This window comes from Lytechinus pictus, chromosome 9 (assembly GCF_037042905.1).
Source record: "Lytechinus pictus isolate F3 Inbred chromosome 9, Lp3.0, whole genome shotgun sequence".
NCBI classification, from domain to species: domain Eukaryota; kingdom Metazoa; phylum Echinodermata; class Echinoidea; order Temnopleuroida; family Toxopneustidae; genus Lytechinus; species Lytechinus pictus.
The window spans coordinates 25146010-25162223 of record NC_087253.1 but is presented as its reverse complement, the minus strand read 5'-3'; the positions used below and the strand labels follow the sequence as shown (position 1 = coordinate 25162223).

Here is a 16214-nt window from a genome sequence, read left to right as displayed (position 1 = left end):
CACTTGGATAGTTAAAAGTAGGCTTTTCTCTATCAGCTACATAAAACAAAATGTTGGCACATCAAGGCCTAAAACTCTCATGGGGTGGGGGTGTCGAAGCCCCCCCCCCTTGGCTATATCATGTTGTTGTATATTGCCTATTTGTTGAAAAAATCACTGTTTTTTGGAGCACCCATTGAAGCAAAAGCAGGCATTTCTACTATACAGTACAGCTACTTTTATTGCTTTGAAACCACTTGGATAGGAAAGAGTAGGCTTTGTTCTACCAGCTACATCCAAAGAAGTGGAACATCGAAGCCTACCCCTCTCGGGGGGGGGGCTTTTGCTTAATATTGCATATTTATTTGAAAATAATTTTTGACCCAACATTGAGGCCAAAGAGCGTTTGTGCTTTGTTGTACACCCCATTTTATTGATTTGAAACCACTTAGGAAAGAGTATAGTTACTTCTACCAGCTACATATAAATAAGCACTGGCACATCGAACCCTAGCCCTCTCGGGGGCTGTCTAAGTCACACCCCCCCCCTCTATATCAAGTATATTGCCGATTTATTGGATATTTCACCATTTTAGATCACCCATTGAGGCAAAAGCGCGTTCCGGTGTCTCTGATATATAGTTCTGCCACTTTTATTGCCTTGAAACCATTTAGAGAGGAAAGAATAGGCTTTGCTCTATCAGCTGCATAATTTTGTGCTGGCAAATAAAAGCCTACCCCTTCCGGGGGCTGTCGAAATCAGCCCCTTCACCCCTTTGCGTTATTGCCTATTTATTGGAAATTCACAATTGTTGAGCCCCCGTTGAGGTAAAGAGGCATCACTGATATATAGTTCTGCCACTTTAACTGCCTTGAAACCAATTAAGGAGGAAAGAATGTGCTTTGCTCTATAAAGAAGTGCTGGCACATTGAAGCATACCCATCTGGGTCAAATCACCCCACCCCTCTTGCATTATTGCCTAATTATTTGAAAATTCACAATTTTTGAGCCCCCATTGAGGCGATATGCACTTCTGCTGTAAAACACCCAATTTCTCTTTCTTGAAACCACTTGGAGAGGAAAGAGTAGGTTCCCCTCTTTCAGATATATATAACGAATTGCTGCCATATCGAAGCCTGACCCACTTCAGGGGACGATACATGTAGATGTTACCCCACCTTTTTTACGATTTTTTCCAATTCATTGGAAAACTCGCCATTTTGGAGCCCCCATTGAGGCAAAAAAAAACGTGTTTCTGGTATATAGTAGAGCCACTTCTTTATATGTACCTGTTAGAGGAAAGCCTACTCTTTCCTCTCCAAGTAGTTTTAAGGCGGTAATAGTGGCAGAACTATATATCAGAACCGCCATTTTGCCTAAATGGGGGCTCAAAAATGGTCAATTTTCCAATAAATAGCAATAATGAAATAGGGGTGGGGTGAATTCAAGAGCCCTCTGATAGGGATAGGCCTTTTTTTGCGAGCATGTCTTTATATGTAGCTGTTAAAGCAAAGCCTATTCTTTTTCTCTCCAAATGTTTTCAAGGGTGAAAAACGGAAGAAACATAATCAGAAATGACTTTCTGCCTCAATGGGGGCTCCAAAGTGGTGACTTTTTCAATAAATAGGCAATGCAAAAGGGATGGGTGATTTCGACAGCCTCCTGGAGGGGGTAGGCTTTTATTTGCCTGCACTTCTTTATATGTGGCTGATAAAGCAAAACCTATTCTTTCCTCCCTAAGTGGTTTCAAGGCATTAAAAGTGGCAGAACTGTATATCAGAAACGCCTTTTTGCCCCAATGCGGGCTCCAAAATGGTGAATTTCAGGGGGGGGGGGGGTAATTTCGACATTCCCCTGAAGGAAGTAGGCTTTTATTTGCCTGCACTTCTTTATATGAGGCTGATCAAGCAAAACCTATTCTTTCCTCCCTAAGTGGTTTCAAGGCAGTAAAAGTGGCAGAACTATATATCAGGAACGCCTTTTTGCCTAAATGGGGGCTCCAAAATTGTGAATTTTCCAACAAATAGGCAATAATGCAAAAGGGATGGGGTGATTTCAACAGCCTCCCGGAGGGGGTATGCTTTTATTTGCCTGCACTTCTTTATGTGGCTGATAAAACAAAACCCATTCTTTCCTCCCTAAGTGGTTTCAAGGCAGTAAAAGTGGCAGAACTATATATCAGAAACCCCTTTTTGCGTAAATGGGGGCTTCAAAATGGTGAATTTTTCAATAATTATGCTAAAATGCAAAAGGGATGGGGTGATTTCAACAGCTTCCCGGAGGGGGTAGGCTTTTCTTTGCCAGCACTTGTTTATATGTAGCTGATAGAGCAAAGCCTACTCTTTCCTCTCCAAGTCATTGCAAGAAAATGAAATTGGCTGTATTATATAGTAGAAACGCACTTTTGCCTCAATGGGCGATTCAAAATGGAGTAATTTCCAATAAATAGGCAATATACATGATATAGAGGGGGAGGGGTTGACTTAGACAGCCCCTGAGTGGGATAGGTTTCGATGTGCCAGCGCTTCTTAATAATATGTAGCTGATAGAGCAAAGTCTAGTCTAAGCTTTTCTCTCCAAGTAATTGCAAGAAAATAAAATTGGCTGTATAATATAGAAACGCCCTTATGCCTCAATGGGTGATCCAAAATGGTGAAATTTTCTATAAGTAGGCAATATACATGATATAGAGGAGGGGGTGACTTTGACAGCCCCTGAGAGGGCTAGGGTTCGATGTGCTAGCGCTTATTTATGTAGCTGGTAGAACTAATTATACTCTCTCAAAGCAATAAAATACTATAAAGCACAAACACTTTTTTACCTCAATGTTGGGTCCAAAATGGTGAATTTCCAAATAAATTGGCAATTAGCAAAAGGGGGAGGGGTGACTTCCCCAGCGCCCCCCCCCCCCCCCCGAGAGGGGTTGGCTACGATGTACGTACCACTTCTTTTGATGTAGCTGGTAGAACAAAGCCTACTCTTTTCCTCTCCTAGTGGTTTGAAAGTAATTAAAGTGGCTGTATTGTATAGCAGAAATGCCTTTTGCCTCAATGGGTGCTCCAAAAAAAAACAGTGATTTTTTTTCCAACAAATAGGCAATATACAACAACATGATATAGCCAAGGGGGGGGGGGGGCTTCGACACCCCCACCCCATGAGAGTGTTAGGCCTTGATGTGCCAACATTTTGTTTTATGTAGCTGATAGAGAAAAGCCTACTTTTAACTATCCAAGTGATTAACGAGCAGAGATAATTGCATTTAATTTGTAACTATACATTATACATATTATACACGTTATACGTATTAGTCTATGGAAATGCATACAAAAAGCGACATATCTGAAATTGAAGTATTCAAGTTTGATACCTTATAAATTTGCTAAGAAGAATGATACAGAGTTGGAATTTCATCCATATGATAATAATATATCAATAAAGTTTTTTGGATTATTTCAAGGTAATTGATTTATTTTTCTTAGAAATATGTAAAATCATGTATTTGCAAAATTTTCAATTTTTGGAAAAAAATGACAAAAAATGCAGTTTTCTACTTAAAATCTCAGCCAAATAACCTACTTATCCCCTATAAATGGTACCAAATTGTAGGAAATTTATTTGTCTTTCATATGACACTAATTTTGTGGCAATGGAATGTTTATGTCAAAATCTATGTACGAAAGTTCAAATGTTCTGAAAATTTGGCGGCCATTTTGAAAAAAGCGCCCTCATGGGTTAATTTTCAGGATACAGCCTGGTTACCTCATATATTCATATTCAGCGTGAAAAACTGGTCTAGAAGCACTATATGAAAATTTCTCCTTTTCCGTGTGGCACCTTGCTCAATTATAACCCGGACTATAAGTTTAGGAGATTTCTGTTGTGGCCATGTTCAAGCTCATTTCGCTTATGTATTTGTAGTTCATCCAGCACGAAGTAAGCTGTTAAATTTTGTTTTAAGATGCCGGATAAGCTCCACTTCATTGATGCACTAGTTTTTTTTTTTTTTTTTTTGCAGATTAATGTATGATTTCTTTTAATGGCTTTGTAAAACTCATCTTTGATTATGTATTTTTGTCTCTTTATAGAGTCACGTTGAATGGATCCCTAATAAGCACTACTCAGGCCTGTATGGATTGATGAAGTTACTTCTTATTGAGATACTACCGCCAACTCTGGACAAGGTAAGGCATCTCTTTAATGGTATATGATTTAACCCTAATTCTCCCGGGGGGGGGGGCATATTGGCCCCCCCTCGTCAATTTCCGTGATATATCTGCTGCGCAAAATTTTTTGACCTCGCCGCTCACTGAATTATTACTTTAAAGTCTCGCGCAAATTTGTGACGCCGGGGTACGCGGTTACGACATTACGCAACATTATGTAAGTGCATGTCAGACCAAAAATTGCTCATAAACGTGATTTCATGTACAAATCCAATGCAAATTGTGTATTTAGCCATAATTCATTAATGTATCATTATTTCTACTTTTATTGATTAAACTTAATTAATTTTGCCTTGTTTATGATCAGAATTAAGTCTTGAAAGATTTCCATTAAAAAAACAAGAAAAAACAAAGAGTAAAAAAACAAAGAAATACATAAGAAATAAAAAAAACCAATAAAATACATAAGAAATCGGTCATGGTACCAGAATTTTTTTTCACTCACAATTGTTAGGAATGCTATAAAGAATATTTTCACCAAAAAATAGCATTCTAGGAGTTTTATTTAGTGAATCAGAGCAAAAAGTATGATTTCATGAATAAATTAGCATAATTAATTCATATAAAATAGAAATATATGAATTCAGTGAAATTTACCTATGCAACTGCGTAGATTACGTCATCCTCTACCATCATGCAAATTTTCGTTGTGATGTAAAACGTATTGGCCTGTATTCTGAAGCCAGGTTTAACTTACACCACGGTCCAACTCTTTGCTAAAATTATGGGGAGCCAAAAATTCTTTGTATATTGAATATTTCTTATAAAAGTTTACTATTTTATTTCCTTTTGCTTCATGATGAAGAAAAATACTTAAAATATTCCAGTTATCATTCAGAGACAATTATGAACAATATGAGTGTCAAATGAGTTACATGTAATAAATTTGATGTGAATCCTACTGTTGGGGATTTGTGCCTCAATTGGCTATCCATAGTTTAACCACAACCAAGCTTTAATTTAAACCTGAGTTCAGAATACGGGCCATTGAGCTTGCATAAAATGTATTCTATATATCCTCTTGCTCTTTTTCTTTAGACGATAGTCCTTGATACAGACATCACCTTCGCCAGTGACATCGCGGAGCTCTGGGGTCTGTTCCAGAGGATGACAAGTAAGCAGACCCTGGCCTTGGTAGAGAACCAGAGTGACTGGTACTTAGGGACTCTCTGGAAGAAACACAAGCCCTGGCCCGCATTGGTAAGTCAGACATAGTTCTTAGTCTTAGAATTAGAATCATATGTACATTCTTTGGACAGAGGTCTTTAGTGTTAGCATTAGAAAGTCTATAAATACCTGCTGTGGAAGGGTCTAGGGTCTGATACCTTGTCTTTGTCACTGGTAGAGAACCAGAGTGACTGGTACTTAGGAACTCTCTGGAAGAAGCACAAGCCCTGGCCGGCATTGATAAGTCGATCAGAACTAGGCCCTAGTCCTAGCATTTGAACCACATATACATTCTTTGGATAGAGGTCTTAGCCTTAACATTAGAACCATAGATACCTGCTACGGAAGGGTCAAGGCTCCAAGACCTTGTCTGTAGCGCAGGTAGAGAACCAGGGTGATTGGTACATAGGAACTCTCTGGAAGAAGCACAAGCCTACATTGGTTAGACAGAAATAGTTTCCAGTTCTAGCATGAGAACCACAGGGATATTCTTTAGACATAAGTCCTATCGTTAGATATCTGCTTAGGAAGAGTCTGTACCTTGTCTTTAGCGCTGGTAGAGAAGCAGTGTGAGTGGTACTCTCTGGAAGAAACACAAGCCCTGATCTGCATTGGTAAGTCAGACATAGGTTCTAGTCCTAGCATTAGAACCATGATAGATACCTGCAATAGAATAGTCTAGGGTCTCGTACCCTGTCTGTAACCCTGATAGAGAGCCAGAGTGGTTGGTACTTAGAGTCTCTCTGGAAAAAACACAAGCCCTGGCCTTCATTGGTATATCAGAGACAGGTCCTAGTCCTAGCAATAGGCCATAGTTCTAGTTTTAGAACCATAGATACCTGCCATATGGTCTATGGTCTCATACCTTGTATTTAGTGCTAGTAGAGAACCAGAGTAAAAGGTTGAAAATTGAATACATGTTTGTATAATTCTAGATAAATCAATTCTGTGGAATGAACTTATTTTTTTAATCTTTAAAGGTGGGGAGAATATTGAAAGTTTTTACGGTAAACATTTCTTTTCAGAGCTAACATACAATCAAGAAAGAATAACAAACAGTCCTTTTCAGGACTACATACATGGTGTTTACTGTAAAAACTTCGATTGAACTTATTTTTATTCCTCCACCCACCCTTATGGTTGCCAGAGAAATATTGTTTTGAGGCTGAATTTACAGACCAGTTCAGAGCAGTAAACAAAGTCATCTATGTCAAATCTTTTTAGAATGCATGGAAGAGAGAGAGAGAGAGAGAGAGGGAGAGAGAGAAGCACACTGTCAACACCATCATTAACACCACCAGAAACTCCATCAACCTTACCACGAATACATTGACACCATCATCAATATCATCAACACCATTGTTAAGACCACTATCAACACCTTTGTCAAGACCACCATCAACACCATTGTCAAGACCACCATCAACACCATTGTCAAGACCACCATCAACACCATTGTCAAGACCACTATCAACACCATTGTCAAGACCACCATCAACACCATTGTCAAGACTACCATCAACACCGTTGTCAAGACCACCATCAACACCATTGTCAAGACCACCATCAACACCATTGTCAAGACCACCTTCAACACCATTGTCAAGACCACCATCAACACCATTGTCAAGACCACCATCAACACCATTGTCAAGACTACCATCAACACCATTGTCAAGACCACCATCAACACCATTGTCAAGACCACCATCAACACCATTGTCAAGACCACCATCAACACTATTGCCAAGACCACCATCAACACTAAGCCTGAGTCGAATCGATTTTAAAATCGGTGTTCGATCGATGTCATCGAACGCCGATGCAGATTTTGCAAAATCGGTGCATCGAAAAAAAAAAAATACGTCGGCCGGCCGATTCATTTGGTTCACACAATCAAACATCAAAATAAACAGTAATATCCGTCTCGACTACTACTTACTTCATTTATATTGCCCCCAAAATGAAACGGATTGTGTAATTATGATGCCTATTCACCATTAATTTGAAGTTTATTTCGATCATAGTTCGAGTCTTACTCGTCTGCACGGCTCGTCTGCTCGTGCCGAGATAATTTATGCACGATGAATTTATGAATGGAAGTCGCCATTGTTCGTGCATGCGCAGTACTGTGCTTTAATCAAATCAGAAAATGGCCGGAAAATGGATGCGATCAACGTATAAAAGTAAATCTTGCTTTCATGAACAATATTAATATCATGACCATAGAACATGATTTAATCGTAATATTTAACAATAATTTGCATATGATAATCATTAATATGAATTTAGAGCTTGATGTGAAACGTTTGTATTTCGTTTCAATTTTCAATGGCGGACATCACATGACGATCGACTTGAGTGAGTGGAATCGCACTTGTCTAAAAAAATAATTACACGTCAGGATTGATTATCGAACATTGTCAACATGTAGAAACTCTTTTGATGATCGTAATATCACCATATAATAATATTTTACATGACACAACAGAGAAAAATTACATTTGATATTTTTTCCCATCAATTTGAAGCTTGTTTGTGCCCAACTTTGGGCTCTGATTTCATGAATGGAAAATATGTCAGACGTCATCGAACGCGCGTGCGCATTGTGCTTCTTTTCTCGGAGCGCGGAGACGTCCAGAGATGGAATAAAAAATAAAAATAATGCCAGTATAATACTATTAATTCTTCCATATGAATATAACATACTTTGCTGACATCGTCAATATTTTTAGTATGGCCATAAAATCTTATTAAATCGTAATTATTTTACATCCAATAATAATTTATATGAAGTTAGAGCTCGATCCGAGACATTCGTATTTATTTCGATCACAAGCTCTTGTGTCTAAAATAAATGGATTATCATTATCAGGATTAAGTCTCGAACATCGTCAGAACTCATATTTTCCAATCTTTCCTCACAATCGTTATATATCAGCATTGAATACCAATTCAAATGACCATCCAGAGAAAATTACGTATTTATTTCCATCAATTTATTTGGAGCTAATTTTGGATCCAACTACCCCGCCAACTACACAATCTCAGGCAAGTTACAGCGCTCTCCCCGCTGTTTGCACTTGTTAGATGGCGCTGGCAAGCATGCCTGTCGTTTCGGGAGAGTGAGTGAACGGGGCTGCGGACGGGGCTGGTTTGTGCGAGGCTGGACTGCGAATGCTAGTTGACCGAAAATCATTCGGATCGACTCTGCGTGATTCATGTCTTTAATATTGTTTCATTTTAAACTTATATGTTATCATCTGCAAATATCATTGTTGAAGATATTTTGGGAAGAATTCTGCATTGCCCCCGGCCTTTTTTGTGTTTTGTGATCATGGAAAATACAAACGAACTTTGCTCTGTCATCTGCTTTTGCAACGCTCACCCGGCGCGGCCAGCGCAGACCGTCAGTGCATGTAGTGCATGCATAGCGCATGCATCGACGGCCGGCCGGAGCAAAAAAAATGACTCGATTTTCCCCGCCTTCAAATTTCGATGCATCGATGTTCGATCGAATTAAAGCTGTCGAACACCGGTTTTCAAAATAATCGATATGACTCAGGCTTAATCAACACCATTGTCAAGACCACCATCAACACCATTGTCAAGACCACCATCAACACTATTGTCAAGACCACCATCAACACCATTGTCAAGACCACCATCAACACCATTGTCAAGACCACCATCAACACTATTGCCAAGACCACCATCAACACCATTGTCAAGACCACCATCAACACCATTGTCAAGACCACCATCAACACCACCATCAACACTATTGTCAAGACCACCATCAACACCATTGTCAAGACCACCATCAACACCATTGTCAAGACCACCATCAAGACCACCATCAACACCATTGTCAAGACTACCATCAACACCATTGTCGAGACCACCATCAGCACCATTGTCAAGACCACCATCAACACCATTGTCAAGACTACCATCAACACCATTAAGACCACCATCAACACCATTGTCAAGACCACCATCAACACCATTGTCAAGACCACCATCAACACCACCATCAACACTATTGTCAAGACCACCATCAACACCATTGTCAAGACTACCATCAACACCATTGTCAAGACCACCATCAACACCATTGTCAAGACCACCATCAACACCATTGTCAAGATCAACACCATTGTCAAGACCACCATCAACACCATTGTCAAGACTACCATCAACACCATTGTCAGGATCACTATCAACACCACCATCAAGACCATCATCAACACCATTGTCAAGACCACCATCACTACCACATCTACACCCTCATCAACACCATCATCAACACCATTGTCTTAATCACCATCAACACCACTATTAACACCATTGTCAACACCACCATCACCACCAATTTCATGTACAAATCCAATGCAATTTTTTAGGCCAAAATGTGTGAGTTCATTTTCTTATTAAACTCATAATTGGAAAGTGTTTTGAAACAAGTTCCATCCCCCCAAAAAACCTCCCAACAACAACTAAAAGTTGAAAAACAAAGAAATGCGTAACATTTAAAATAGAAACAATGAAATACATAAAAAGAAATATATATTTTTTCTATATTTGAGTGATAGTTTTATTGTCAACTTCAGGAAAACATATAAATATAAATCAATATAAGGATACATTAACATTTTTGTGTGTACAGTATACATAGAAAGTGAGAGTTTGTGCCAAAAAAATCCCAATAGTTTTCAGCAGTGTTTAGGGGTAAATAATGGCGTAACATATTTCCATATTCGTTGACGGATATACAGTTTTCCTTACCTTTAAGCAATATGCAGTTAATACGTACTACGAAAATAACTTTCTTTTAAATCAGTCAATGCGTGGCATATTATTACTATTTATATTTGTGTAAATGCATTTTTTTTGCTAAAGACCTGTAAGTAAGATTGGATCAAAATTGTGATTATGTACATAGTAGGTTTTTTATGCTTACTGTGCTTTGTCATCTTGCTACAATAGAGACAAATTTTAATTCATAAAATATTTACAGACAGTTATATGAATGATCAGATTGACAGATGAGAAGATAAATCAAACCTGTATGGTTAGGAGATTGTGTCACAATGGGCTATCCATAGTTCAATTCAATCCAATTCATTTACATTCTCAATAAAAAAAACATGAAAAAGGGTACGTAAGATACAGAAGTAAAACATTATCACAACATAGAGAAAGCAATATGCTTATGAATATGAGTGGCCAACAAAAAAGGGCGAATAGCCTTATAAGATGTTGACCCGACATCTAAGACAAGCATAATAAGATATTAAAAAACAGGTAACATAAATGATAACAAATATTAAACACGTTCCTCTAAATCGCGTAGTTATACTAGCAAATTAAGAATACAAACTTAAGAGCTAGTTTATGATAACGTGAGCTCGGAATCTTTTAAAAGAATGTAAATTTTTTCCAAAAAATTGGTCCTTGAAAAAAAATTGAGTTAATGAGAAACTGGGATTTGCACACATAGTAACTGATACTGGTTTTTGTGTTGATAAATGAAATAATTCAGGCAAGATTTAGACATTATGGAAGCGGGAAAAGGTGAATTGGAACAAAGATACATTTAAACATTGCATAGTACTTTTTTAAAATTTATTTTGGTATAAAAAACATTGCACATAGCAGCCTTACAGCTGAATTGCGTACAATTTACAAAAATGATTAATACATACATACGCATACAATAGTTGATCAAAATAAGATATTGAAATAAGACATAACTGATGTAGATTCAATGAATATTGAAACTATTTATTTCAGCCAAAGTAAGTGACGATCGTGAACAAATGGCAAGGTACTATCGGTAGCATCCGTCAATTTCTTACAAAAAAGACCTCCCAGAGGCTTGTTCAGGCACTGGTCATGTCTCGCATTGACTTTTCAACAGTCTTCTGTATGGTCTACCTGATACACAAATTAACAAACTGCAGAAAATACAAAATTCAGCAGCTAGGCTTTTTGCTAAACGTCATTCACGTGAGTCTGTCACTCCACTGCTCAGGGAGCTTTATATGCTAAGGGTTTGTGAAGGAATTGATTTTAAGATCCTCCTGCTTACTTTCCAATGTTTGATAAAATCAGCTCCAGTTCCCGCCATCAACACCCAGTCTTATGGTTCCCGATCTTTTTATTCAGCATCCCTCAACTTTTGAACAACCTACCTCAGAGCATAAAACAAGCAGACTCAACTGACAAATTCAAATCTATGTTAAAAACTCACTTTTTCGTTAAATAGATCGTCCTTAGCATATGCTGCTTCAACTGTCTACTTTCAACTGTCAACATGTATAATTTGATTTTAGCTGAAATTTCTTGTCTTTCTATGTATTTTCCTTAAACGTTTAGATACATTCTTTGTGATAAGCGCTATATAAATGATGTTAATTAGTATTATTACTATGGGCATCATGAGAGGTGTCACAAATTATCCTCAAAGCTTTATTATGCATTACATATAATCTGTTGATAAATAATCAGTGGACTTTGACCAAACATTGCAGTAATTGATATGAGAAAATGAAAGTATAACTTAATCAAAATATATTGCGGAACATGTTTTGAACTATATAGGATACCCACACCTTTCGATACACAATTGCAAATGACACCAATGTAATCATGCCATGAGAGTTTATCATCTTAGAATATAAACTTTAAAAAAAATAAAAATATAATGCATTGTCCATTATTGCCACATACCGTTAAATATGACAGGAAGAAAACTCGAGAGTAGAGCCATAAAACATGAGTAGAAGTTTTTTTTTTTTAGCTTCTCTTTCAAATTTAATTCTCTTTCCCTCCCATTCACCACATTTTAAAATTGTTCCTCTAAGTACATTATTCTATTCCATTAGAGTTTTCTATATCCTTTACCCGTTCTTTACTGTGTGTATCATTATCAGCCTAATGTTACGTAATCTTATGCCTCTTAAATCTGGTTTAACTACTTGCAATTTAATTTAATTTAACTTGATTTATTAAGTCAAGAGTTATTTCACCTTTGTCATTTAATTCATTTAGTTCCATATACACCATAACTGAGAGCTCTCTTATAATACACCTTAACTGAGAGCTCTCTTATTTTAAGCGCCATATCTGAGAGCTCTCTTATTTTATACACCATAACTGACAGCTCTCTTATTTTAAGCACCAAAACTGACAGCTCTCTTATTTCAAGCACCATAACTGAGAGCTCTCCTATTTTAAGCACCATAACTGAGAGCTCTCTTATTTTATACACCATAACTGACAGCTCTCTTATTTTAAGCACCATAACTGACAGCTCTCTTATTTCAAGCACCATAACTGAGAGCTCTCCTATTTTAAGCACCATAACTGAGAGCTCTCTTATTTTATACACCATAACTGACAGCTCTCTTATTTTAAGCACCATAACTGAGGGCTCTCTTATTTTAAGCACCATAACTGACAGCTCTCTTATTTTAAGCACCATAACTGAGAGCTCTCTTATTTTAAGCACCATAACTGAGGGCTCTCTTATTTTAAGCACCATAACTGAGAGCTCTCTTATTTTAAGCACCATAACTGAGAGCTCTCTTATTTTATGCACCATAACTGACAACTCTCCTATTCTATGCAACATAACTGAGAGCTCTCTTACTTTATTTTGTATAACTGACAGCTCCCTTATTATATTCAGCATGTTGTTCAGCAATATACATGTAACATCAATTTCATTGTTTAGACATTAACATAATATTTCTGTCGTTTAGACTATAAAATTCAACTTGAGTCATGAAATCTTGACCCCCCCCCCCGATTCTGGCACTATCATAATTCTAATAATAATATTGAAATTTATAAGCACTTTTGACAACAGATTTTAAGCGCTCTTTATACATTAAGAAATACTGAGAGATACATAATTAATTATTTTATTTCATATTTCCTTGATCGTTATTACATAAGATCCCACCCGCGCATTCGCAAATTGTTTCAGATGGAAAGAAACTTTTCCCCAGCAATCAAAATAACCATTATTTTTTATGTTTATATATACCACTGGTCTCGGAAATTATATTTCACAGGGAGAGAAACTCTCCTTTTCTTCACAGATTTGAGAATATTACTTACAATCATACTGATACTAGATAATACATAAATACATAATATACAAGATAACAAGATAGTAAAGATGACAGAGATGTTTATTTGTGCTGTGTATGGAATAGGTGCATCTTCCGTCTCTTCTTAAATAAAAGTGTCAGTGTTGCGTGCATCTTGAATGTGTGCAGGGAGAGAGTTCCAAAGATCTCCATTTTGTTTCTTTTACCTTTGGTTTGTGATCGTCTATGAAGTTCCATGTTTCTTATTTTGTTCCTTGATGTTCAGCATTTTTCTCTCAATTCCCCTCTATGCTGTACTTATTTTTTCAATTCAATTTAATACAAATGTCTTATTTTCCACTTTCAATTTTTCATATTTACAATTATCATGCAGTTGACATACATGTAGTGTCATATAATCACATTTGAAGTGTATACAAAAATTAACATGATATTACAGTAGACAATTATCAAAGTGTAAAAATAAATCTAAAGAGAGGGAAGGCCAACAGAAAAGCAGAGCTTGTATAATGTAGGCCCCTCCCCCCTGAAGTTGTAAAATATGTGTATGTATAGCATCTGAATTATAGTTTTATATCCCCAAAACCAAACAATATTTACAGTAGAATGTGTACATTGTGATACAAATCATTGGCATGAAATAATATATAATTTATATATATATATATTTGATCATGTCCCCATTCTGGCCTTGGGCTGAACGGCCTTTATCTTTCCTTTTATCCATGATCATGAAGGTTTGTCAGAACCGATGCCCAGGCTGGACATGTTTTCAGTTGCTCAATAACTAGGTGATGAGACTTTTTCACCCAGCCACCCTGGTCTGTCTGTTCTCATTGCATGCAATGAGTTTAACATCCCCCACCACAAGAAGGTAGACCAGGACGTTTTAACTGTATCTCACAAGTCAGTCATCCCCTCACTGACAAACATGCTTTTACATGCATGTACAGCTACCAGGGATGCTCTCCTCCTTGTATGGTCCGTCACATGAGTGATAAGAGAATACAAATCTTAGGGGGACTAAATAATAAATTGCTTCTATATTTGTACAGCTTCATGTGATGACCATGAGTGCTACTGTGGGCTACTGAAATCCAAATATCAACATCAAGAAGTTTGGGCATAACTGATACAGAAGCTCTCCAGGTATTGACCTTCAGAGAATTCCAAAATCCTTCTGAACTTGGCAGTTGACGTCATCGACCGTGCAATTTTGGATCCATTCATCGTGCAATTTTGGATCCATACGATTTTGTCCATTGCACTCGCGCACCGAGACTGCAGCTCATGCACCAGCAGTGCGCATGTTGTAATGACGTAACAATCAACAGACCGAACTCGCACTGCATGAGCATGTTTTGTATCAAATTTCATATGGAAAAAGGGCCTTTTTTAGGTGTCATATAAACCAAATAATGAATGTTTTTTCATTCGTGCAATGGACATAAAACTTCATTCGGTGAAATAATGATCCATTCAACTCGGCTACGCCTCGTTGAATGGATCATTTCATCTTTCACCTCATATAGTATTCTGTCCATTGCACTCATAAGCATTCTTTATTTGTATAATATTGAATGATATTGAAATCAAGGTTGCAATTACTGCACTGACTCGCCATTATCAGAAAGAGCTCCACAATTAACATGTCTAGGAAGTGCAATCTCCTCAGGAATATCTTTGACTTTGACACAGTTTTCATTACCGGTAGGTTGATTACTTCTCCCAGTATTCCTATGATCATTGTACTTCTTCCTGAACTTGTAAATGAAAAACAAATTTATTAACATCATTATTATAATTATGACAGATAATGATATAATTATGTCATCCTTTTGGGTATCTGTTATTGATGTTGTGGTTATTGATGAAGGTTCGCTCGTAGATTCAAAAGACTGAACATTGTTTGTAACTTCCCTAGTAGTTGTTGATATAGTCAGACATGGTTTTTCACTTGTATCATCTAAAAACAGCGCAGTGTCGTTGCATTCACATCTTTCCCTGTACTCATGCCAAGGGGAAGAGCAGCAAAATGCTGGCTGTGATTCTAGGATCAAGAAGGTCTGTTTCAACAAAGAGTCTACCACTGTAGGATCATTGAGGGGAAACATCCATAGACCATTCTGGTAGCATTCAATTTTCCCTGGTATGGTTCCAGCATTAGCTGTACAGTCTACCCCTACCCATTCTCCACCTTTACTATGACCCACAACACACGATGCCTTACCAGGAGGGTAATCTACCTGAAGCCTGATATTTTGTGTATCATCATTTTGTGGGTAACCATCCTTGTATACAAACAAAATGTATGATCCTTGATCATCTCTTCTTAGATATGTTATTGTCAGTGCCAAAGAGCAGGTTCCATTTTCAATCCTGTTCTGAACATTGAATCTTTGAACCTGATCTGATGGCAAGTAAGGTGATAAGCCATCAGTAGATCTGTAAAATGGGACTTTAGTTGATTGTTGTAATGTGACTTGTGAACTGTTACATGGGTAAGGAAAAGCTAAGTATGCTTCATCCCCTTCTACAGTGCTGACTGCTTGAACTACAGGTAGGTATACTTGTTGGAAAACAATTAAAATGCAAGCAATTATTATGGGGATTCTTGCCATACTGAAATTTTTCATTAGTCTTATTCTCAAAATTTGAAGTTCATTATACATGTAGCAACCTTAAGTAATGATGATAATAATAACAACTTTGTCTTACATGA

The 16214-nt window shown here is 37.3% G+C and overlaps 3 protein-coding genes across 5 annotated transcripts in view; 1 reads left to right on the top strand and 2 right to left on the bottom strand.

Moving 5' to 3' along the window:
• The window catches only part of LOC129268077 (xylosyl- and glucuronyltransferase LARGE2s-like), a 22054-nt gene extending 12151 nt beyond the window's left edge, over positions 1-9903 (top strand). Inside the window, exons 7-8 of one of the 3 annotated variants that reach the window (XM_064104978.1) lie at positions 4065-4160; positions 5241-9903. In XM_064104978.1, the coding sequence (XP_063961048.1) occupies positions 4065-4160; positions 5241-5417 (273 nt within the window). In that variant the 3' untranslated portion in view covers positions 5418-9903. The remainder of the gene's footprint in view (positions 1-4064; positions 4161-5240) is intronic. The other 2 variants (XM_064104979.1, XM_064104980.1) reach the window with 2 other exon arrangements.
• LOC135155449 (uncharacterized) lies at positions 8937-10345 on the bottom strand. The gene is made up of 2 exons (XM_064104419.1): positions 10333-10345; positions 8937-9658 (listed from the first exon to the last, which is right to left on the bottom strand). The coding sequence occupies exons 1-2, from the start codon at positions 10343-10345 to the stop codon at positions 8937-8939; spliced, it is 735 nt and encodes a 244-aa protein (XP_063960489.1).
• LOC129268537 (uncharacterized) lies at positions 9940-16214 on the bottom strand. Its single transcript, XM_064104976.1, has one exon. It carries the CDS (start codon positions 16162-16164, stop codon positions 15097-15099), a length of 1068 nt encoding a protein of 355 aa, XP_063961046.1. The 5' UTR covers positions 16165-16214; the 3' UTR covers positions 9940-15096.